At 44.5% G+C, this 25,009-nt stretch overlaps 1 protein-coding gene across 4 annotated transcripts in view; it reads right to left on the reverse strand.

The window, feature by feature from the left end:
* Nucleotides 1-1,879: 1,879 nt before the first annotated feature.
* Nucleotides 1,880-25,009, reverse strand: part of PFDN1 (prefoldin subunit 1) — a 70,111-nt gene continuing 46,981 nt past the window's right edge. For all 4 annotated transcript variants that reach the window (XM_039486775.1, XM_039486773.1, XM_039486772.1 and 1 more), the window contains one exon: nt 1,880-2,171. In XM_039486775.1, the coding sequence (XP_039342709.1) occupies nt 2,088-2,171 (84 nt within the window). In that variant the 3' untranslated portion in view covers nt 1,880-2,087. The remainder of the gene's footprint in view (nt 2,172-25,009) is intronic.

Below are 25,009 nucleotides of genomic sequence, written 5' to 3' on the forward strand. Positions count from 1 at the left end.
GGCATTGAACTAATTTCATTTCCCTGCCATTGCAGGGCCTCCAGCCCTGGTGTGCCTTGGTCCCGCCTATTCTCTGCCTGTGGCACTAATAGCTAGTTCCCTAGGGGCTGTGATACTTTGGACTCATTGCAGTGGCTGAGTTTAGTGTGCGGGTGCTGGGGGTGGCCTGGGGTACACAGGGGGTCAGATGAGACCATCTGAGGTCCCTATGGCCTTGGACTCTATGACTATCACTAACTCGGCTTGACTTGTCACAGGCCAACGGTTCAGTCATTGCAAGATAAGCGATTAAAATAAGTCTGGCCTCCTCCTAGCCCTGGGATTATGGCCACGCTGGGGCCACTGTACTGGACAGAGGGTGATGCTGCTGGAGAGCAACAGGGGAGCACTCAGAGGACGGCATCCTTGTGTCTCTTCAGTTTGCCAGTTTCACAGGGCTGCTACGATCCAGGCCTTGGGGACACAATTAACCCTTTGTTGTGGTTCTTCATAGAGAGCTACTAGAGGGGATATCCTCACACAGGCCATTCATGGAAGGATGGCACCAGCATGTTTAGTGAATTAACCCTCTCTGCGCACCCGGGATGTAGGCCTTAGCGTCACATTAGTGAGGGGAAAGCTGAGACACTGACAGCTCAGGTGTCTTATCGAAGGCTACCCAGGAGTCAGTAACAGAGCAGTGGCATTTAAAGACATGGAAATATTGCCCTGAAATAAATTAGTGCCAATAACAAACCTGTACCTTGTATTTTGTTTTTTGCAGAATGGGGAGCATTCATTACACACGTTATCCACAAGGGGGCACCAGCACAACACAGTAACTCTTAGTGATTATGAGAACTCAGAGAGCTCAGTTGTTTCAGAGCAGTAGCTAACCAGGTGCTTTCTAGTGGTAAAGTTTAGTCTTGCAGGTGAATACTGGCCCATTGACAATGTCCCGCCCTGGCATGCCTTGCTGTGCCGGCTGCCACAGCCCTGGCATCTAGATTTGTTTGTAAGCTCTTTGGGGAGAGGACCATCTTTTACTCCATTGCTAAAGCGAAATGGGGCCCTGATTGGGGCTCCTAGACACGGCTGGAATCCAAACAACCACCCCAGCAAAGATTCTTACTGACATCCCAGGCAGTGACCATTTTCCTAACAGCTACATACACAACAGAAACAGGCAAGTGACTTTACAAGCAGTGAGGTTTAGAGAGAGATTAAAGTTCAATCCATGCTCCCAACTCCTTTCCCCCTCCTCCAGTTCAGGAACGGAAAAGCCATGCTGCATGCGTCTGTGTATTTTCCTGCACATACTCTGCCCTCGAGCCAGCCACTTTTTTGCTGCCGTTTGCTTCTGCTTTAGTTTTGCCAAAGGAAACTCCAAGAGCTCTTTCAAAGCAGCATTAAAAAGAAAAACAGAAAGTCCTTTGTTGCCCTGCTGCTCCTTAGGAGACAGTGTGATGCTTTTACCACAGCAACCAGCAACCCACCAGCTTTTGAGAGAAGACATGCCTTCCCCTTGAGCACTCTGACTGCGTGCCAGGTCCTTCTGATGGCAGTCGCCCTGTTCATGGGAGTAAGCAGTAGGCTTGGGAGTAACCATTTGCTACACTGGGCCTTAAATCAGGTCTATGGCCAGATTTTCCAGTGAGCTCAGCATGCTGGGTGCACACTGGTGGTGCTGAACTCTCGAACATCCAGCCCGAAGTATCATAACAGGAACTGCTGGGTGCTTTGGGAAATCTGGGCCTGATAGGGTTCTGGACTATTCAAATCTGGCCCACTCTGAGCAAAAGTACGATATCTGAAGCAGCATAGGGTTTCCTCCACTGAAAAGCCACTGGTATAAAATCCAAGCTAGTCTGCTAGACACAGGAGCTGGTTAACACAGCAGTCTTTTCAAGAAGAGTTTATTACAACATCCAAATACAGAAAGGGTGAGACACAACATCCAACACATTCAAACACAACTCCTCCCACCAGCAGGTGGCAGCAAACAGAGCGGAAGGTCATCACGTCTAGAAAACATCCTGGTTCTAGCTAGTCGGTGTGGGCACCAGTGAAATGGAGCGACTCGGCTGAGGCATATGGGAGCCACGCCCCTACTGTGCTCTTCGGGCCATCAACATTTCTCGGATGTTATCTTCAGCGTCCTTTACACTTCGCTCCAGGTACGACTTCCTCTGCTGCAAGGTACAAAACCAGAACAGACTCAGTCATATCACCCCCACCCGATGCTCTGTTTCAGAGCAGTAGCTGAATCTGTGCTTTCCTATGGTAAGTTATAGTGCTAGGAGTGAACCCTACAGAATGGAATCAACATTCATATCACCATAGACAACGCGTGTGGGGGTGGGAGTCATTTGGGCTCCATGCAAATCACGAGTGATTTTTAGTGAATAAAGGTCCCAGCATACACTGGTTCATACACTGGGGCTGTTGAGGGTTATTTTTGAATAGTTTTAATCTTTATTAGATATATTTTTGGCACTGTCATATTTACATGGAAAATGTATATTTCATTCCTTTACAGACATCATAGTCACAATGTCATTACATCCGTAACAAAGCATTGAGAAGAGATTGACAAGCTAACTGCAATGAAGTTAAACAGATACATAAACTTAACATCCTGAGCATGAAACAAAGGAAAATAACAAGGAAAAGAAATACCACCTCTGTATCAGGTTATAAAGTACCTCTGTATTTATGTACTCACATCTAAAGAATCAACTGACAAAAAACCCACAAGGCCCATAAAATAATCTATTCACACTCAGGTAATACTGGAACATCTATAAAATCCTCTTTTGGCCCCGTCAAATTTTCACAAATTGGATCACCTTTTATCCCCTTTCTTTGAGATGCATGTTCTAAAACTCCCTAGCAATCAGAAAAGAGACTTCTTAAAAAAATCCTCTTGAATTAGGCTAAACTTGGCAGGGAAATGTATCCCAGAAAAAGGAATTCAGCCAGTAGCATTTTTTCCTCCTCGTCTGGGTAACCCTAGAGGACTGGAATCACTTCTTTTGACTATTCTCTCTGAGTTTCCAACCAGAAGACACCACTGGCACATCTCCAGCGGACTCCAGAGCCACAGAAAGCATTCTTGTCAGAGTGGACCAAGATCTAAGTACTAGAGGCAGAACTCCAGATCCAAATTCTCTTCATTAACCGGTACAAGGACACTTCAGGGAGGCTCCCAAGGACCTTGACTTCCAGAGGAATGAACTATGATCTCTGAGGACACTGGTCAGTATAATAACACTTTGGTAATTGTAAATTCTGTTTTAAAACCCAACAGTGACAGGCGTCAATAGCTGTCTTGGTCTCTGTTCAGAGCTGCCTGCCAGGCTCTACCCATTCAGAATTAGGGGTCCACCCTAGATGACAGGCAAAAAAAAGTGGTCTGTGAGCACCTTCAGTTCACTATATTGCCTCCGAAACAGATTGTAAGCTCTGCAGGGCAGAGGCTGCACCTACCTTTGTGTCTGTACAGAACCTAGCACACCAGGGCCCTGATCCTGATTATGGCCCCTCAGGACTACATTAAGAACATCTATATTGCAGGGGCAGCCCATGGACAGAGCTGACTGATAAGCCAGAGATTCCTCCATAATGGTCTGCGGAGCTCCAAGTCTAGTCGGTTTCCAAGGAAGACCTCAATACCAGCACTTCGGTGCTGTATGCATTTGCATTTATTATTACATGTAAATTCTAACAGCCAGGCCTCACCTCAGGAGTCTTTACTCAGTCAAGGAGCCCGATGCAGCCACCTGAGTAAGGGCTTGCAGGGTCAGCTCCACTAAATACAAGTGAAAGGCCCAGTTCTATAAGATGCCAAATCCCACTTCAGCCAATGGGAGTTGGAGCTCAGCACCTCATAGAATCAAGCCCAAGGGACAACCCACAGCGTTGCAAAGTTTGGGGCTCCTGGCTAAAAGGAAAACCAAACCCCACTAAGCAGCAGGTCAATGGAGTGTATGCCTACGCTGCAATGTAAACCTGTGCTTGAGCTGGGGCTCATGCCTAGCCCCCCTTGCGTCTACACTGCAACTGCACCACCCCAGGGTTCCAGGGCTGGAGAGTCTGAGCTCAAGTTAAGCTGTGAGCTGTGGTCCAAGCCCCATTGCTCTGTGGAGAAGTCAAGCAGGACAGCGTCTAAGGTCCTAGTAGTCAGCCAACAGTATCCCACAGTTCCATGAGACAACTTCCTCAGTCCTCTCTAGCCCATCAATCTGAAATCCACTCTCTTGAAAATGAAAACCACTCCCCTATTGCAAACAGCAGCAGCTCATGTCAGTATTAACCCAGTCTCTTCTGATCACCAATCTGCAAGCCCACTAGCAGAGAGCCTCCTGGGTTTGCAACGGAAAGCAAACCCATCAAACCTTTTGCAAAGCGAGCGGCTTCCTGCTAACGTGCAGGCAGGCAGTAAAGTTATCCCACAGTGCACCACAGTCCTAGGGCTAGAGAAGTCATATTCGGGGGGCGAGGGGGAGCACGCCACTAGGGACTCTGGGATAAGGTTATTCTGACACGGCTCTGCACAGTGCAGTGTGGACACCACAGCCGTAGGTTCAAGCACAGATTAGAAAAGTCTTAGCACAGAGTTAAAATACAATATAGGAGACTCAAGTCCAGGGTTCCCTAACACAGGTCAGCTGACTCAAGTCCCACTCACCCTGGGCTTACACTGCAATGGAGACATACCCTAAGTGCTTTCTGGAACAGGTTTCGAAGTGAACTCCCCCCAGAGGAAACACAGAGGGCTCACACACACAAAGGCTGGGACAAGCCGACAAAAGGCAGGAAATTCCAGGTTAAAGCTCCAGACCAGACAGTCTCCTGTCAGACTTTGCCAAGACACGGGGGGACTGGGTGCTCTAGTGCAGCCGGGAAAGTCATTAGAACGTGGTACTGTGATACAATCCTGCCAACACCACCTTGTGTCTGCACTCTTCCAGCCAGACTCCATCTAAGGCATGTTCGACTGAAACGCCTACCACTAACTACAGCTGGAGTTTGGGTTTAACTAAACTGTTCAGTACAGTTACAAGTCTGCAAACTACTCAGGACAGTTGGCAGTAGTCAGACGATCTGGATGGAGAACAAGTGCCCAGTCCTCTCTCCCAAGTCAATCCCAGCAATGACATCAGAAGTGTCTGGCTTTCTCTCTGCCCACAGCAGCAGCTTTTCAGTTTAATGAGGGAACCCAATAAATAGCTATACTAATACTTCACACTTGTGTAGCACTGAGGTCTGTAGAGCACAGCACGCCATTCTCATAACCCTTGGAGGTATTTGTATGAATGTGGAAACTGAAGCAGAAGGGTTACGTGATCAGCCCATGGTCACAGAAGCAGTGTGTGTAAGAGCTGTGATTAGAACTCTGGCATCTCCTGCAGTCACGCTGCCAAACAGAGGTGGATGTGGCTGGCTTTAACTCTAACACTATCCACCCCTAGGAAGTTACTTGCTAATCAAATGTTTTGTTAGCTGGTAGCTTATGAAATCCCCGACTGTTTGTCCTCAAGGCAAATTTCATATGACAAAATTTCGTTTTAAAAACCTGCCCTCGACAGATGCAAAGCGAGGAAACAGAGGGGTTGTATCATATCTATTGCTGTCATGAAAGAACTGATTTAATTACGATGACACATAACTGATCGTTACCACCATCAGTCTGTCTTTATACACTCAGTGGGATTCCAAACTTCCATTGGAAGGAAACCTAGCTAAAAAACCTTTAGGCCTTGCTTCCGATGAGTAAAAGTACTAGGCACACTAATCCTGCCTGACCCATCACTGAAGCATTCATACTCTGGGTGTTGATGGTAAGACACATTTCTTCAAATAACCCTCTAAACTCCCCAGTCAGGGCCTCTTCTCCACTGGCGGAGTGTGGTCTCCTGCTGGCGTATGGCAGAGCACTGGAGGTGGAGCTGAATGCCAAACAGCCACCCCTTGCTCAGATCAAATCAACTTTAAGGTCCTGGGAGCTCAGGATTCAGGCAAGAGCTGCTTTGGGAGGGCTGAACGCCCTTTAGCTGTGTTCCCACCGCATTAGGTGGGTCACAGGATCCAGCTTAGAGGGTCTGCCACCCATCCCTACTCAGTCCCAAAGTGCCTTTGTTTCTCCCCAACACAAGGATGTCCTAGCACGGGTCAGTCTTCTGCACGAGGTCTGTGCTCTCACAGAGAGGGCGACACTGGGCACCCAATGGGCTCCAAGAAGCCTTCAAGTTGGCAATGCCAGCAGTGGAGCAGCAGAGGCAGCCTAGGACTCAGCAAAGAAGGCCAGGTGAAGGCCTCTGCTGCAGGTAAAGGGAGAGGGACAAGGCTGGGGAAAAGAGGGAGCCAAATATGTCCCGAAACAGCTCTACAATGTGCTATCACCAGCAGAGGAAGAAGTGAAGCACTAAAAGCTCAACCCAGAGAAGGTAACCTCACAGATACCACCACTGGTGGGCAGCCCGAAGAGCCAGGGCTACAGCTGGCTCGTTACATTCTGACCAAGGGCCAAGCTCTAGGGACGGGTGTGAAATAGACTATTGCTACATTTTCATTGCAAAGGGAAATCGAGGTGTCCTTTCCCCTCAGAACTGCAGGCTGGTTTCTGTTTAGGTAATCCAGGAGCAGTATCAGGAACTTCTGTGTAAACCCCTCCTCATCCCCCAATTACTGGGGCCTAGACGGGAACTCGATGTGACTCTCTGGTCTTGTCTTCGCTGGGGTCAGCAGCAGAGTGTTACACGAGCTGATCTGAAAAACAGTTTGACTGGTCAGATCAGTTTTAAAAACCCACCTGGTGAGTTTTGAATACAGTTTTAAGTCATGTTTAAGGCCTACTCTGCTGACATGGCCACATCTGATTGGACCTAATTGGTAGCAATAAGTGAATCATTAACTGTTAGCGTTATCAGAAATTCTACCGACCTCTTGCGACAACACATCCATTATTACATGCTCCAGTCATATTTCATTTGCATGCTGATGTGCTTTTCATTGCCCTTGTTAACTGAGCACCAACTGATTTTTCTGTAGGTTGTACCAGAATGTGGTTGCAAGGGTTTAAAATTCATAGTCCGGTTCTGCACTTGAGTTTCCTGCTACCTGCTGCCACCAGTTAAAGTGACATATTCCATTTGTAAATGTTTTTCTTCGCTGCTCTTTAAAAGGCCAGCAAAGTTAACGAAAACCTCTAATATGGGGAGTTCCAGCAGTATTCCACCTCACGTGCACACACACACACACAGTCTATTTATGCATTTGTATTCATAAGAAAATCAGACAGACTCTTTGCCAAAGTCTCCTCCCCAACTGAGCATTTACTTTAGTTCCATAATGTTTTTAACCTCAACACAGCTCCCTGGCGCCAATCCTGGCACTGACAGTACGCTGGCACACCAGCATGCTCCCACGGAGCCTCACTGACTTCAGAGCAATCTGGGGAAGCGCAGTAGGGCACTTATGTGATACCAATTGTAGGACGAGGGCCTACACTTGGTAACCAAGTTCTCAGTACTGGAAATACAGCTGCTGTGTTCTGTCTCAGAGATGGCTGCACAACATGGCTCAGTCATATTACCTAGCACAGCAGCAAAGGGAAAATACCCTATCCAACTGAAACTGCCAGTGGCTTTAGCATCAGCAGAAGAGAATTTCCCAAAGTGGAAGGACAGTAAAATTGTCCCTTTTCTAAAGAGCCAAGAGGTCATGGGCTGGGATTCTACAGAAGGCTGAAGGGGGTGGAGCCCCATTCCTGCTGAATTTCCATGGTCTAACTCCCTTAAACCCTTTTGAAAATCACAACCCTGATTAGCACAACTGATCAAGGCCTCAGTTTTACATCGCATGCAGAAGACAATGCATTACCAGCATCAGTTGCATCAGAATGCAGGTACAAACAGTTATGGGCATGTCTGCACTACACTGGCACAGTTTCAGCTACGCCACCATAGCACCATAGCGTAGATGCTTCCTGCATCAATGGAAGGGGTTTTTCCATCCATCCACCTCCCCGACCAGCAGTAGCTAGGTCGACAGTAGAATTATCCTGTGTACCTAGCTGCCTCCATACTGAGGGCGAGTTCGGCTTTACTAGGTTGATCTAAATGTTAAGTGTAGAGCAGGGCTCAGTTGCTGCTGTGGCAAGCAGGAGCGGGGAGAATAAGGGATTAAGTAGCATGAAAAGGTTGTGTTGCCAGCTGATGTCTATGTCTGGAACAGAGAGATGGTCCCTTTCGGAAAGGCTCTCCCCTGCCCCAGTCAGTGAGTGCAAATGACTTCTCATTTAGTGTACTATGTATAGATTTATCAGTCGGGACTCTGCTACCAACATAGATCTTTGTAGTTTTACTGACGCTTATTCAGCACAGGCTACTGCAGGTAGTTTCTTAACTGCTCACTGCCAAACTGCAACACTCAGCAATACCAGTAAATAAGCTTAAATTGTTTGTCACATAAGTGAATCATCCAGCACTCAAAATTACCAGGGATACCAGTGCATCTCAGTTACCAGCGCTTACTGGGCTGAGTTTGCAAGGAAATGGTTTTCAGCAGTTTCAGAAATGAGTTTGGTTTTTATGGCACTGATATTTACAGGACTTCCAAATATGGAGAAGTGACCTGATGTTACACTCCTCCGGCATGTGGTGTAGTCTGTTAATTATTGTCCAGCTGAGGAGCTGGAAGCAGAAGGCTGCCTTGAAGGCAGCTGAATACACATGTGAATAATTTAATGAGATCTGTAGTTCTAAGTCTTTGGGCAAAGGGCACATTTAATGTTTGATTTAAACAAAAAAAACCAAAAAACAAAAAAACCCAACTTGCTGATTCAGAGAGCAGGGCCAGAAGAGATGCCTATGAGGAGCCAATCTGAATGTGGCATTTTCAAGTATTGCTCACTATGCCACTCACACAGATTTTATCTAATCTGCTCCAGGTTTACAGACCAGGAACTTTGATCACCACCCTAGTCATCTACTCTCTTGTTCAACTGCTCCCACTTCATCAATCCATTTCCCCTACACTAGCATTTGGTGGGAATCTTCCACCATGGCACTATCACCAGTGCTATTTAGAGCAGGTCTAGACCAAATGGTGGTAGAAACATCTTGTCTATACTAGAGCTCTCATCATGGCTACCACCAGTGGGAAATTCCCCAAGATGCCAATGTTTATTATTTTACCTTCAGAGATTGAATAACTACAGCACCTTCCTCCATTTATAGTGCTACCTGGAAGGTATTTATGGACTGATCATGTCCACCCATTTGCACACACTCATTTCCCTACTACATACTGTTACAGATTGGGTTAAAACCTCTTACACTGATTAATTAGCAGACATCTTTCTTTCGGTTTAAATGTAAGAAACAACTGCAGTCTCCCAGACAAACCAAGTTCGCTCAGGAATTCTAACTACCCAGAAGAAGAGGTTTTCATTGGGTATTGTCTTGGGGGAAGGGACAGACACAGCACAACAAGGAGGGAGACATGACAGAGATACCGACAGAGCAGGAAAGAAAGCCACATGGACACCACCTGGAAGCAAGGTGTGTAGCCCTGGAAGCAGCCTAGTGAGAAGTTTTGGGGTCAGAGTACTGGCTGAAAGAGTTTGGGGCTGGAAGCAAGGAAGCTGTCGCCTGTTTGGGAGTCCTCCTGTGTTTGGAGAAGCAGGACTTTGTACATTCCTTGTAAATTAACAAGACTGCATCAAAGAAAATACCTGACTCCAATGTCAATTTCTCCTCCCCACAGTAACAGTAGGGAAATAAGGGAGTCTGCCACAGGGCCCTGAACTTTGACTTGCTGCCCTTTAGTTGACATTTTGCCCTATAGTTGCTCCTCCAGTGCCATACCCTTCAGTCCTTGTTCTAAGTGACCTGTCTTTGCCTTTTCCTCCTAATTCTTCTACTGCCGGTCATAACCTGGGTGGGATTTCACTAGGGCTCTGTCGAGTAGAACTGGTACCTCCCACGTGATCAGAGATGCAGCCAAAAATAGTACTGGCAGTTTACGCATCCTTGTCATACAGAGAGTTCACATTAACTTCTCTGGCATCAAGATCTGGCTTCCCTTCTAAAGTAGACAGGCCACAAATTGAATGCACATTGGACACTGAGCAGCCATCAGATGGTAAAAGCCACAATTTACCTAGGCCACATTTAAACCAGTGATTTAGTGGAAGAAGAGGAATTAGTCAGTCTTCCTCCATGCCTTTCCCTGATAGGAGGGGGTAACAGTCCTGAGCTTCAGTTATTGGGAACATGAACTTGACTCTTCCTCCTTGTTTTGAGGTTATGCAAGTCAGGCTGTGTCCCACGAACGCTAACTCTCTCCTGGTACTTACTATTACAGTTCATTTAAGAGGCTGCTTTGGTGCTCTGGTTTGTGTCTTGTCAACAGTACAATAAGAAGGATGTTTTAAATACCATCACCCCCTAACCTCATGTGTCTACTCCTCAGAGGTGACCTTGTGTTTCAAACCCCTATTCGGGTAGCATGCTGCCACCTTGTTTTCTGAGCTAAGCAATCCTATTTGGTTCATCATCAGCTGCGGAACTGTATTCTATTTAATACAGAAGTTGCTACAGCTGATACTCCCTCAAGAGGGCAAGAGCTGTGATTAGCACAGACTCTCTCTTTGGCAATCCAGGAATGAGTTTCCTGTGTGGTTCAGGTAAATTGGAGTTCAGTGCACTGGATACTCCTACCTTAAGTTTTTATGACACCATCTCCTAATAAGAATCATTGAACTGGTGCCATTCTGAAACAGATATGCAGCATGACACATCAAAGCCATACATTCCTAATAGGTTAAAGAGGTAGCATGCAAGCATTCCACACAGAGGGAAAAAAACTATGACTCAGAGCCCTCACTGACTAGTTTTAGAAGACTAAAGCAATATATTTCCTACAGCCTTGTGGCTTAGATACTGGCCCTACATTGAGAGAAACTAGGATGGTTTTTGGTTGGATTTTGCATAACTATGGAGAATCCCAATTTCTGTTCTCAGGAGAGGATGTGCTACTGACATGTCTGCTGGGCACCCAGCGATTGTGGCACTATTCTTCTTACATTAAAAAGCCAGTATTACACTCTGCTCTCCATGATGAATCATGCTGTGAAAGGCAGAACTCTACATTATGCATTTGATTTAAAGATAGTCTTTTATCAAATAATTGTTTATAATTTATTTTTCACCATTTTTGATGTTTCCATTGTGCTTCTCTCTCTGTTTGGACAATGGAAACCCAGAGTAGCCAGCTTCAACCTCTGGTTCTCATGCCTTAGCACAATATTTCAATCTGTGGGCCGCAAATACTGAAAGGGAACGTTTAAATCCAAACAAAAAGCTCTTCATGGAAATTTAAAAGTCAGTCATGGAAACTTTCTGCCTAATGTTAGGCTTTGTAAACCCTTGTCCATACAAACCCTAAATGATGGGTCTGAAGCAAGCTGGCAGCTTCCTTTCCTGAGGATGCTCTTCCCCCAATGCCTTTTCCCAAGCATTATATCACATTCAGGAGTGTCAGCCTGCCGGTTGCCAGTATTTTATTCTCACAATCAGAAGCCTTTCCTTGAGGAAGTCTCTGAAGTCTTTGGACATGACACAATGCCTCAAATAGCACCCCTGATGTAACTCATCTTGTGACATGGTCTCTATAAACTTTTTGGCCAAGAGTTTCTGTCTCTCTAAAGTTAACGTGTCATTTTTTACATTCCTCGGGGTCTGTGTGGGAACACTCTTTGGGAAAGTGATCAGATCCCGAGATATAGTTGGGTATACACACTCATCTGGAGAAACATTTTCCCCAACCCTACAGGGCTTCAGCCAACTTCAGGATGGTTGAAATTGTCCACAAAGCGCAGGCTGGAGGGAAGGAGATTTTGCTGTCTTCAAAAAGATCAGTAACAAAGTCTAAAATTTTTGTCTACCCATGGTCTTTGAAAAGGACATAAGAATGGCCCTACTAGGTCAGACCAAAGGTCCATCTAGCCCAGTATCCTATCTTCTGACAGTGGCCAGTGCCAGGTGCCCCAGAGGGAATGAACAGAACAGGTAATCATCAAGTGACCCATCCCATCACTCATTCCCCTTCTGGCAAATAGAGGCTAGAGACGCCATTCCTGCCCATTCTGACTGATAGCCATTGATGGACCTATCCTCCATGTATTTATCTAGTTCTTTTTTTAACCCTGTTATGGTCTTGGCCTTCACAACACTCTCTGTCAAGGAGTTCCACAGGTTGACTGTGCGTTGTGTGAAGAAATACTTCCTGTTATTTATTTGTTTTAAACCTGCTGCCTATTAATTTTATTTGGTGACCCCTAGTTCTTGTGTTATGGGAAGTAGTAAACACTTCCTTATCGATTTTCTCTACACCAGTCATGATTTTATAGACCTCAATCATATCTCCCCTTAGCCATTTCTTTTCCAGGTTTGAAGTGCTCTGTCATTTTGTCACTTATTTGGCCAGAGTGAAATCTAATTACCCAAACAGATTAGCCCATCTAATGCTAGATTGGGCATTTGCTGCTACAGGTATGTCTTGGGGAAATTCAGAACATAGCAATCAGTGGACTTTTTTCTGAACAGCTGCATGGGCATACACCAGTTCCCGCAGTTTAATGAGCCCTGGGCCATCTCATGTTGACTAGAACCTCAGGGATACTCTAAGATTTATACCTTAGTGCAACTGATGAACAGTCTGACTTGTTCACAATGAGTCTTCCCAAGCAGGAGATTAATTTCAGGAAATTCCGCTAGAGTCTGCTTAAGGCAGAACACCAAACAGGAGAATCCAACTGGATCTGCCCACTTTGCAGGAAAGTATCAGACACCGTCCATGGCTAGACAGTGGCAACACACAATACCAGTACCATAAGAGGAATTACTATGAAACATAAATCATGCCTGTCGATGGGCACTGCCCCTATATTTGGAAACCTACTGCACACATCATTTCATCTGAACTACAAAATTTAATTAGAGGTGTTTGAGGGTGTAGATGAAGCCTTCCTCAGCTGTATGACAACTATTCCACTGAACTTCTGCACCAAAACCTGACATGAATGACAACCTGAGAAAACTGACCTGTGCAGTGTCAATGTGTGGCTGCAGAAATGTACTCACTCTGGACTCAGCAGATCGATTACTGGCTAAACTAAACCTCTTAGCAAAACTCAACCTGTAGGCTGGGATTTTCAAAAGCCCTCAACATTGACCTAGATCTGCTCCTGTTAACTACTGAGCAGAGAGTTAGGTCAAATGCTGAGTGCTTCTGAAATTCTCACCTTGTCATCTGAATTTTTGCTTGAATATTTTCTATGCAAAAGTCCTTTACAAAACAGAGTCCTGAAAAATGTAGTAAGTTCCTCAGTTCCACACTTTGGATCCTAATATATTATTACTGTTAAAGCCAGTAATGCAATCAAAACACTTCCTGTCAGAAAGACCTTTTTAGAGAAAAGTTTTTTTGCAAAGATTTGTATTGTACTTTTTCTGCTTTTCAGCTCTGCCTTCACATTCAGTGTCAAATGAAACCTTTTTTTAATAATTATTTTCTAAGATTTCAAAGCCCAAATGTTTTTAAAAAATCAGAGGCCAATAAGAAATATCCATTCTTCCTAATTCAGACCCAGCTGAACTTCTGTTTGCCTTACAGATATATAAAGAGAAGTGGCCAGACAGTCACACTGTTACTTAGGGCTGATCTACCATAAAATGTTACTTCGGCATAACTACGTCTCTAAGGGGTGTGACAAATCCATACCACCGAAAGATGTAGCTATGCTGACCTGACCCCTGGTACAGACTGTGGTAGGTCGATGGCCAGACTTCTTCCACTTAGTTACCACATCTTGGGGAAGTGGATTAACTACAGTGACAGAAGAACCCTTCTTCTCACTGCAGTGAGTGTCTACAGTGAAGCACTACAGCAGCACTACTGTAGCATTTTAAGTGTAGACTAACAATTCATTCATAACTTCAGGCATAGTAAAGAGTGAGAGAGGGAAGGCATGTGCCAAGAGGCAGTTATGGCAACACCCTCAAATTCCTGAAAACTGAGGTGTGGTTTAACAATGCTGACTCAAAGCTTGGTCAGTTCTGGGCACAGGTAAGTGTTCTAAGACAATATAAACAATTATTTCCTGTTCCCACCTGGGGCGTGGGTGGTGGTAGAGGAAACAGATTAGCCCTGCAATAAACTGCATAGAGTAAGGGGCAATGAGGAGCGGCTGGATGGGCCACAGTGACTAAGAGGTGAGTGCAGAGATATTAGTCCCATGAGTAAGGATTACCTATGTGAGTAATGCTATGCCAGCGAGAGCCCTGAGGAAGTTCTAGCCATTCCCTTGGATAGCGTTTCACTATAAATTCCAAGCTCTCCTTTTAATGTGTTAATACTCTGTTTCCAAATTACAAGAATGATTTTGTAACTCAATTTATTCATAAAAACAGGTCCAGTCCTATCAGAGGAAATGGTAGTTGCTCCTCAGGTACTACCATTTCCTCTAAGGAGATCCTGCGAAGCTAACAATCATATTTAAAAAAAAAGTGACCAACATTTTCAAACCTGGGTACCTAAAGTTAGGCTCCTAACTCCATACATAGATATCCAATTAGAAGCAGACTTTTTTGTTTCTAGCCTATTTCACATTCTAGTTCTTCGCTAGAACTGAAGGCTGGTAGGTGATAGCTTTTAAAAGCTTTTTCCAATGCAATTTTTAAAGAATGATAGAAACATTTCAATTATAAAGTATATTTTTCACAAAAATCTAAATTCTGGGACAAATTTGACCAGAGACCATCCCTTCAATAAGCTATCAGAATATTTTTAAATTAATTTATTGACACGGATGTCAACCATTTTCCTAGTTTCAAATCTACTACATGTTTATACACCTAAAAAAATAACAACAGGAAAAACATCAAAGGTCCTAAAAACAAAACACAACAGTGAAATACGAAATGAGGTGGAATTTCAAACTTCTGACTGCATGAAATTTTAGCCTCTGCTGGCCAACCTATATGTTTATTTTGTACCATTTACAGCTCAACTGAAGGCCGGCTGAATTAGTAATATGATAATAATCAAGTAGCTATCTGCACAACTTGCAGGCCTTACAAAAATCACTATTATGAAGGTTTATTCCAAATTAAAGGCCTAACCCTGCAAAGACATACACACAAGTCATTGTATACGTATTGGTTGTCCCATTGAATTCACAATGGCCAAAAACATTTAAAATGTATAAAATAGCTGAAATTTTAAATCTAGATCTCATGACCTCCCAGGGCTAAGCCAGTGCCAGATCCTGTTAGAAAGCTAGAAATCTCCTCTTTTTAATGATCTAATTCTCCTTTTTCTATTCCCTAGGTTTAAGGTCTAATACCTTGCAGCCTGTTACTTGCATACGACTTACTATAAGCCATACTTTGCTGGCAATTTTAAAAGCCTAGACACACTTTTCACCTGTGATCTGTGTTGCAGGCCAGAAGTGATCTAATGCATCAGCCCCATCACAGCAGGGCATAGAAACTGACCTCCTGGCTGCATCATAATTACTGTAGAGCAGCTGACTCCCTTTCAATTGCAAGGCTGTGATCATACAGTAAAACTGCTCATCATTACATGGATCACAGGTAAAGCCACCTCTACCTCGCTTGTCGTGCTTCTGCTGTTACCTGGACAGAGTCAAAAACTGGAGTACATACGCAGTAAAGAAATTAGTGCAGTATACCTCTACCCTGATATAACGTGACCCGATATAACACAAATTCGGATATAACGCGGTAAAGCAGCGCTCTGGGGGGGCGGGGGGGGGCTGCACGCTCCGGCGGATCAAAGCAAGTTCGACATAACGCGGTTTCACCTATAATGCGGTAAGATATTTTGGCTCCCAAGGACTGTGTTATATCGGGGTAGAGGTGTATTAACTTTGTCCCGTCTCTCACAGCACTAACTGACATTAATCCAAATTTGTAAAGCAGCAACCAAATGACAGAAATGCTCTGTAAAAAGGATGATTTTGTTCTCTCTTTGTTCTTTTGATCATTCTAGTTTCAGGGTACTCCATATCCTCCAGCTGGCTACAAAAAGGTTTTTTTAACCAAAAAAGCAGCGAGGAGCAGCGGGTGTGGGGTTGTTGTGGCTATGGTTTTTTGTTCTGCTTGGAGGTTTTTTTTGAGATGGTCTGAGTATTTTTCATTTTTAAATGGAAGACTAGAATGTGGATGCCCTCTCCCCACTTTAAAGATCCTAATCTATGTGCTAGACTAAACTTCAGCTACTTTCTTCCTGAAAACCAGCAACTATATACAGGGTAGATTCACGCCAGCAGCTCTCCCTACATGTCCAATGGGCTGCCCTTCCATAGGAGATCCTGCAGCGATGGAGGCTTAGCAGGTGGCACCAGGGAGTAGTGGGTGAACAGCTGCAGGTTGTTACCACTGGGGAAAAGCTTCTTTATATAACTGCACCCATCCCCAAAGGAAGCAGAGAAATGAGAGAACAGGTTGTAGGACTTTCACTCCCCATATGCACAGAACTGCGAATAAAGTAGGGCTGTTGATTAATCGCAGTTAACTCATGCGATTAACACAAAAAAATTAATTGTGATTAATCACACTGTTAAACAATAGAATGAATACCAATTGAAATTTATTAAATATTTTGGATTTTTTCTACATTTTCAAATATACGGATTTCAATTACAACACAGAATGAAGTGTACAGTGCTCACTTATTTTTTATTACAAATATTTGCACTGTAAAAATGATAAAAGAAACAGTGTTTTTCAATTCCTCATACAAGTACTGTAGTGCAATCGCTATCCTGAAAGTGCAACTTACAAATGCAGTTTTTTTGTTATGTAACTACACTGGAAAACATAGAATATCAGGGTTGGAAGGGACCTCAGGAGGTCATCTAGTCCAACCCCCTGCTCAAAGCAGGACCAATTCCCAACTAAATCATCCCATCCAGGGCTTTGTCAAGCCTGACCTTAAAAACATCTAAGGAAGGAGATTCCACCACCTCCCTAGGTAACCCATTCCAGTGTTTCACCACCCTCCTAGTGAAAAAGGTTTTCCTAAGACCCAACCTAAACCTCCCCCACTACAACTAGAGACCATTACTCCTTGTTCTGTCATCTGCTACCACTGAGAACAGTCTAGATCCATCCTCTTTGGAACTCCCTTTCAGGTAGTTGAAAGCAGCTATCAAATCCCCCCTCATTCTTCTCTTCTGCAGACTAAACAATCTCATTTCCCTCAGCCTCTCCTCATAAGTCGTGTGTTCCAGCCCCCTAATCATTTTTGTTGCCCTCCACTGGATTCTTTCCAATTTTTCCACATCCTTCTTGTAGTGTGGGGCTCAAAACTGGACACAGTACTCCAGATGAGGCCTCATCAATGTCAAATAGAGAGGGGAATGATCTCGTCCCTCGATATGCTGGCAGTACCCCTACTTATACAGCCCAAAATGCCATTAGCTTTCTTGGCAACAAGGGCACACTGTTGACTCATATCCAGCTTCTTGTCCACTGTAACCCCTAGATCCTTTCTGCAGAACTGGTGCCTAGCCATTCAGTCCCTAGTCTGTAGCACTGCAGGGGATTCTTCCGTCCTAAGTGCAGGACTCTGCACTTGTCCTTGTTGAACCTCATCAGGTTTCTTTTGGCCCAATCCTCTAATTTGTCTAGGTCCCTCTGTATCCTATCCCTACCCTCCAGTGTATCTACCACTCCTCCCAGTTTAGTGTCATCTGCAAACTTGCTGAGAGTGCAGTCCACACCATCCTCCAGATCGTTAATGAAGATATTGAACAAATCCGGCCCCAGAACCGACCCTGGGGGCACTCCGCTTGATACCGGCTGCCAACTAGACATGGACATTGTAAAACTTTAGCGCCTACAACTCCACTCAGTCCTACTTCTTGTTCAGCCAATCACTAAGAGAAACAAGTTTGTTTACATTTACAGGAGATAATGCTGCCTGCTTCTTCATTACAACGTCAACTAAAAGTGAGAACAGGTGTTGACATGGCATTGCTATAGCCAGCATTGCAAGATATTTACATGCCAGATGCGCTAAAGATTGATATGCCTCTTCATGCTTCGACCATCGTTCCAGAGGACATGCTTCCATGCTGATGACACTCGTTAAAAAAATAATGCGTTAATTAAATTTGTGACTGAACTCCTCGGGGGAGAACTGTATGTCTCCTGCTCTGTTCTACCTGCATTCTGCCATATATTTCATGTTATAGCAGGCTCGGATAATGACCCAGCATGTTGTTCCTTTTAAGAACACTTTCACTGCAAATTTGACAAAATGCAAAGAAGATACCAATGTGAGATTTCTAAAGATAGCTATAGCACTCGACCCAAGATTTTAAGAATGTGAAATGCCTTCCAAAATCTGAGGGATGAGATGGGAAGCATGCTTTCAGAAGTCTTAAAAGAGCAACACTCTGATGTGGAAACTACAGAACCCAAACACCAAAAAAGAAAATCAACATGCTGGTGGCATCTGACTCAGATGATGAAAATGAACATGCATCAGTCCACACAGCTTTGGATTGTTATCGAGAAGAACCCGTTATCAGCATGAACGCATGTCCTCTGGAATGGTGGTTGAAGCATCAAGGAACATATGGATCTTTAGCGCATGGGGCATGTAGGTATCTTGTGACGTCGGCTACAACAGTGCCATGCAAATGCCTGTTCTCACTTTCAGGTGACATCATAAACAAGAAGCAGGCAGCATTATCTGCTACAGGAATGTAAACAAACTTGTTTGTCTGAGCGATTGAACAAGAAGTAGGACTGATTGGACTTGAAGGCTCTAAAGTTTTACATTATTTTGTTTTTGAATACAGCACTCCACCTAATTTTTTTGTACCTAATCCTACATTTGTAAGTTTAACTTTCATGATAAAGAGATTGCATTACAGTACTTGTATTAGGTGAACTGAAAAAAACTATTTCTATTGGTTTTTACAGTGCAAATATTTGTAATAAAAAATAAATATAAAGTGAGCACTGTACACTTTGTATTCTGTGTTGTAACTGAAATTATATTTGAATATATAGAAAACATCGAAAAATATTTCAATAAATGGTATTCTATTATTGTTTAACATGGCAATAAATATTTTTTTATCACTTGACAGCCCTAGAATAAAGCAATGAAAGGGAAAGGAGCCAGTGTGGTGCAATCCTCTTCCCATCCATGCAGCAGATGACTGATGGGTTTTGGCTCTTCCCTCCAGTAGCTGTCATGCACAATATGAACAGATGTAGGGAGTAAACCCTAAAAGGGGTGAGCAGAGATTAGATAAAAAGACAGGGAGATCATATCTGTGCATTCGGCAATCTTTCTGTTGATGCCCAGCAGTGCCTCAGATGTACTTCAAGACACTTTCCTATGGAAGAATTTTAAAAGGTCTCATGGGTGGACAGAATTCTGTTACCAATTTTTCTAATAAACTTCAAAGTGGAGCCTCCACAGGATAGAAGCCTGCATCCATGTTAGTAACAGCAACTGAGAGTTAGCAACGTGTGTTGATGTAAAGAGCTCAGAGCAAGCCCCATTGCCAAACACATACCCTGTTGGCTGGATGAACTCTGTGCCGAGAGCACTGGAACTGCCATCACAGGCATATGGAACAAGTTACACAGAGCTTTCACCATCTCCAACTTCCTGAACCCTCCAGGCGTTTGATCATTCAGATACAATGCAGATAACTCCAAATATCACACAAGGCCATTAAAGCCAAAGTAACACAGCCTTGACTGCCAAGCCTAGTACTGCTAGGAGAGAATACCTCCCCTAAGGGCCAAACAAGTCCAGGCTTCATCAAGCCATGGAGAGGCTCAGCTGAGAATCTTAACAACTTGGGGGGCCAGAATTCTGTCCTGGAGCCTTCCACACCGCCATCATAAATAGCAGACTTTGGGAAAGTCTAGAAACAATACAAGATTCTCCCAAAGAGTTCAAACAGCCAAATCTTGTATGCAGCAATGCCATAAACCGGTACAGCCAGTGATGAGCTGCCAAAATATTAACAACAGGTTCCCTCCTCCTCACCTCATGAGGGGGTCGTGCCCCATTCAACCCCCCATGTTCCTTGACACCCCCTCCCGGGACCCCTGACCCATCCCCCCCCTTCCCTGTCCTCTGACTGCCCCTTGCCGCCCCATCCAACCCCTCCTCTCATTCTTGATGGCCCCCCAGGACCCCTGCCCCATCCAACCACCCCTTCTCTCTGTCCCTGACTGCCCCCACCACCTCATCCAACCCCTGCTCCTTCCTGACTGCCCCCCGGGACCCTTGCCCCCATTCAATCCCTCTGTTCCCTGCCCTCTGACCACCCTGACCCCTACCCACCCCCCCACAACCCACCAAACACCCCCTCACTGTCCCCTTACCACACTGCCTGGGGCCGGGACCCGGTCCGCTCCGCCGGCATCGGGGGCCAGAGCCGCGGGGCCCGACTCCCCGGGCCAGAGCCGCTCGGCCAGGACCAGCCCGAGCCGGGGGCGCTCGGCCGGGGCCAGGGGGAGCCGCTCAAGTGGAGCCAGACTGGGCCGCGTGCGCCATCCCTCCCGCCCGGCTTACCTGCCTGCTCCTTGTTTCAGGCTTCCCACGAACATTTGATTCGCGGGAAGCAGGGGAGGGGGAGGAGAAGGAGAGCGGAGCGTTCGGGGGAGAGGGGGAGGTGAGCTGGGGCCGGGTGGACAGCTGCCCGAGCCTTTGTTAAATTTAAAAGCTTTTTAGAACCGGTTGTCCTGGAACAACCAGTTCTAAAAAGGCTTCTAAATTTAACAACCGGTTCATGCGAACCGGTTGAAGCTCACCGCTAGGTACAGCCCTGTCTACATGATGGACATATTACAAACTGATGGCAGCACTAGTTCTGCTCCATTAGCATTAACAACCCTGGAGGCCATGGTGCTCAAAATACCAGCAGCTCCACTACACCAGGGCTCCCAATGTTGCTCAAACTATAACTGAACTGGTGTTAGTAATGGTGGGAAACATTTGCAAGATGTCCATAGTGCAGCTGGGGCCATAAGGTCAAGATGACAGAGCTTAAGCAGACCAGCACTTACGGGCACACTTGGAGCAGTTCTTAAAAATGACAGTTTGCTTCTATGCTAAAAGAGAAAAACCACACAACCAAAATAAGATCCATCTAGATTAAAAGAGGATTCCCCTGACAGAAGAATAAACAGGGGCACTCATTCTCTCCCATTTATTTAAAAAGCCCACACACTCCAGACCACTGGCCTGCTCCATGAATCCACACTGGGATAAGCAGCTTGTCAGTGGTAATTCATGGGATTAAGTGTGGTCCAGCTCAGTAATAACATAACACTTACCTTCTGGTGGCTGTTTAGTGGCCTGTGAAATGAACCAAGGGTTCACACTAGTTTCTAGGCTTTTGACATAATTAAACTACACTCACATTGGCACCCATGTTGACAGTCTCAGTATAAAATCAAGGGACTGCCTAAAGCATGGAGACTGGGCTCCCTTCTCACTTCTGGAGGTGGTCCCTCAAGAGCAAAGTGGAGGTATATTGCCTTTCCTTTTATTCTACCATAAAGGAGCCTTGCAAAGTTCAACTCGCCCTCTTACTCAAGGAGACTAATGGTATTTGATGGACAGGTAAAATATTAGTTTCTACATCATCATGGTAAAGGGTGGGTGAACAGATCTTGAGCATGGGGTGGGACAATTTTACATGGCTTCTCAGAAGCCACATGGCCAAGCTATTGAATTAGAATGCAACCACTTATTTTCCAGTGGTTTTCCAGGATCATAGTTTTTGCTGTAGACAGACACTGAAGATTTAGCCCTACAGGAGCAGTCGGCTTTCATCCTCTTGTACATGTGCATGAAGTATTAATGTTTGGGAAATGTGAGACACACAACAATTTTCTTGTCAGCACTTTAAAAAAAGAAATCCCATTCAACAAGAATGGAAGCTGGTTGCTTTTGCCCTTTCTATGAAGGAACTAAATTCAACAAGTGGCACACAGTGAAGAAAGCTGCCACAGAGCAGCCTCCCCCGTATTTGTTATTTTTAGCAATTTAGTCTGACAACGCCTGACAACTAAACATGCCGAGAATAGCAGGAGGGAGGGGGATTATCAGATACTACCAGTGAAAAAACACAGCAATAATCACTTCCTCCACGCTGAAGGAAGAATTATTTTCCATGTCTTTATAACATCACAGAGTTTGGTCTTTTTAAAATGCCACATTTAAAAACAGAATCCATCTAGCCCTACAATGGAAATGGATAACATTTCCTGAACAAAGCATTGTTCCACCCCAGCATATCATGTTTCCTTAAAAACAAGGGAAGAAAAACATTACTAGGTTTTTCTCCTAATACTGCACAAACATTGCTGAGCTAAAAAGGGCCTGTGCTCATCCTTTTAGAATGCTTTCAAAATAGATTTCACATACACAACTAATATAGTTAAACATAACAAGAGAATTGATATTATCAAGGCTGGAAAAATCCAATTGCTGCTAGTGAGTTGGAAGCTCCTCTTGTAAGTATGTGAGCACAGGGGATTAATCTTTGCAGAATTTAAGAGGCTGCGTTCTTTTGATTTTTTCATTGCCTTATGGTCCCAACCTTGCAAGCACGTACACACAAGAAGTCCCATTGACTTCAGTGGGACTATGCACAAGTGTAAAGTTAAGCACCTTAAGTGTTTGCAGGATTGGCCCCTGCAATGGCAAAGATCATTTTCAAATGTCCATTGAATGTAAAGTGCCATTTTTGGGTTTGCACACAGAGGTCTAATTCCTCCGCCACTGCTCACAGCTTTGCCATGCAATAGAGACACCTGAAATTCAATGGTTAAAAAGAATCACAGCAATTTCATGGTACTGCTACGCAGAAAGCTAGGAGCAACATCAGGCGCAGGCACTGGAACTATTCACAGGGAAGCAGGACCTACCATAACAAGGAGAGAAAAGTAGAATAGCAGAGACCTTTCTTCCTCTCCCTCAATCCTCCCAGCAGTAGGGAGGCTTTAGAGACGGGAGGAAAGGCAAAAAATCTCTTCTTCCTTTCCTGCAGGTCAAGGAGTGACCTTCAAGTTTAATCAGATATATCTACTACCCAGGGGCAAATGGGTAGTAGATATGCGTCTAGAAACCACAGTTCAAGAAGAGAACCCTGGTAGAAATCCCAGCACCTTTGCTCACACCAATTCTTGTTGTTTGTATCTAACCCTGACTAATGGGTGTTTGTGAATCTTTTTGAGCTCTAGGTATTATTCCACCATTTTTCAGCACCTTAAGACCTGCATAATTTTTCTTTATACAAGTGAATTTCAAGAGGCTGCCTGCAGTGCCCCTAAAGGTGGCTTCCAATGCAGCTAAGTCTCAAAGCCATTTGCATGGCCAGCCTTGTTATTAATTCCATTTAGACTGAAGTTGGTATAAAAGGAGATAGTTTTATTTTTGATTCAAAGACTGGCCAAAAACCCTTCAAAGTAACCTGCAATTTATTATTTTTTAACTGGGTTTGTATCCATTGCTAATAAAAGCAAAAACAGGGCAAACAAGCCCTGAAAGAGAAAGTTAAGTTTTATATTGCAGGCTCAGTGTACAGTAGTTCACTATAGCAGTGCTGTAAATGTAAAAACATGCAGCTCAAGCCTCTGAAGAACACCGAGAGAGTGATTCTCAGAAGTACTCGGCACCCAGCAGCTCCCATTGAGACACCTATGGCCAGATTTTCAAAAGAACTCAGTAACCAATGAGCTCCCAGTGTACTGAAGACCTGGCCCGGCTTCCCAGGACTGAACACTTAGAAAAATTCTGCCCTGTGTCAGCAGCATACATCTCATGCAGGCCTGATAATAGCTCGGCAATACTAATGTCTCACACTACAAACTCCCAACAATGCACTGGATCAGCCCCCTTGAAGGTGGGATTTCCCAAAGCACTTACAGGAACTAGGCACCCAACTCCCAGACTGTCAATGGTAGTTGGGCACGTGCTTTCAAAAAGCACACTCAAAATGGGCACTATTTTTAGCATGCTACCAAAAAGAGAAACACTTCCAGGATTTTATAATTAATTATTAAGTGAAGCTAGGAGCACTGCCTAGTACTAAGGTATAGCCCAACACTCAGTCTTCACAAGACCCTGTTTTCAGTTGCTTAAAAAACGTTGCAAACTTTGGACTGAAATTTTCCATGCCACGGCCCAGGCTTACTTTTTTTTTTTTTTTTTTTGTGTGTGTGTTAAACCAAACTAATTCAGCTATTTCCAATGTTGTTGGAAATGGGTTGAGCTGGGTATCATTCCAAGCCCTTTCTCCCACAAACACAATCAAACATGGCAAACCTAGAACAATGATGTAACTATATATTTGAGAAAAAGTGTTAAAGTATAATTTTTTTAAATGATTTTAAATACGTGGCCCTCACAAAGTTAAATTGTGGACCTCAAATGTGGGAGGGCATAGGCAGTTGAGTGCGAAGACAGCGTCTTCACTGAAGCACTGGAGCTGTGCCACTGTAGTTAGGATGGGAAGGCAGTAAAGAAAGCAGCAGACATGGTGGAAGGTAAATCCAACCTTCAAAACCTATCCACATTTAATAATCTGAAGGTGGGGATTTTTAATCTCATCATGTTTCTCTCAGTCTGATATTTTCTTTAGGATGACCTAGTGGAATCACTAAGATCACGTAAGTTTCACATTCTTTCCTCCCTACCATCACTGGTTGGTTTCAGGACCAGAGAAATTCTCTCCCAGCTACTCCTGTGATAAGTGATGTAACTTGGATTCAGGTGTTCCCCTGGAAATCCTCAGCTCACAGGAAGCATCAATGTAAGACTTCAACCTTTCTCATAAGGAATCCCATGGCTCTCCTGGAACAGCCAGCTTGAAAAGTAGTTAATAGTGGATATAAATCTTCATTTTAAACAAATTGTAGAAGCTTTAGGGAACCTGGCCCCCATATCA

Source organism: Mauremys reevesii, linkage group 8 (genome assembly GCF_016161935.1).
Source record: "Mauremys reevesii isolate NIE-2019 linkage group 8, ASM1616193v1, whole genome shotgun sequence".
In the NCBI taxonomy this organism is placed as follows: domain Eukaryota; kingdom Metazoa; phylum Chordata; order Testudines; family Geoemydidae; genus Mauremys; species Mauremys reevesii.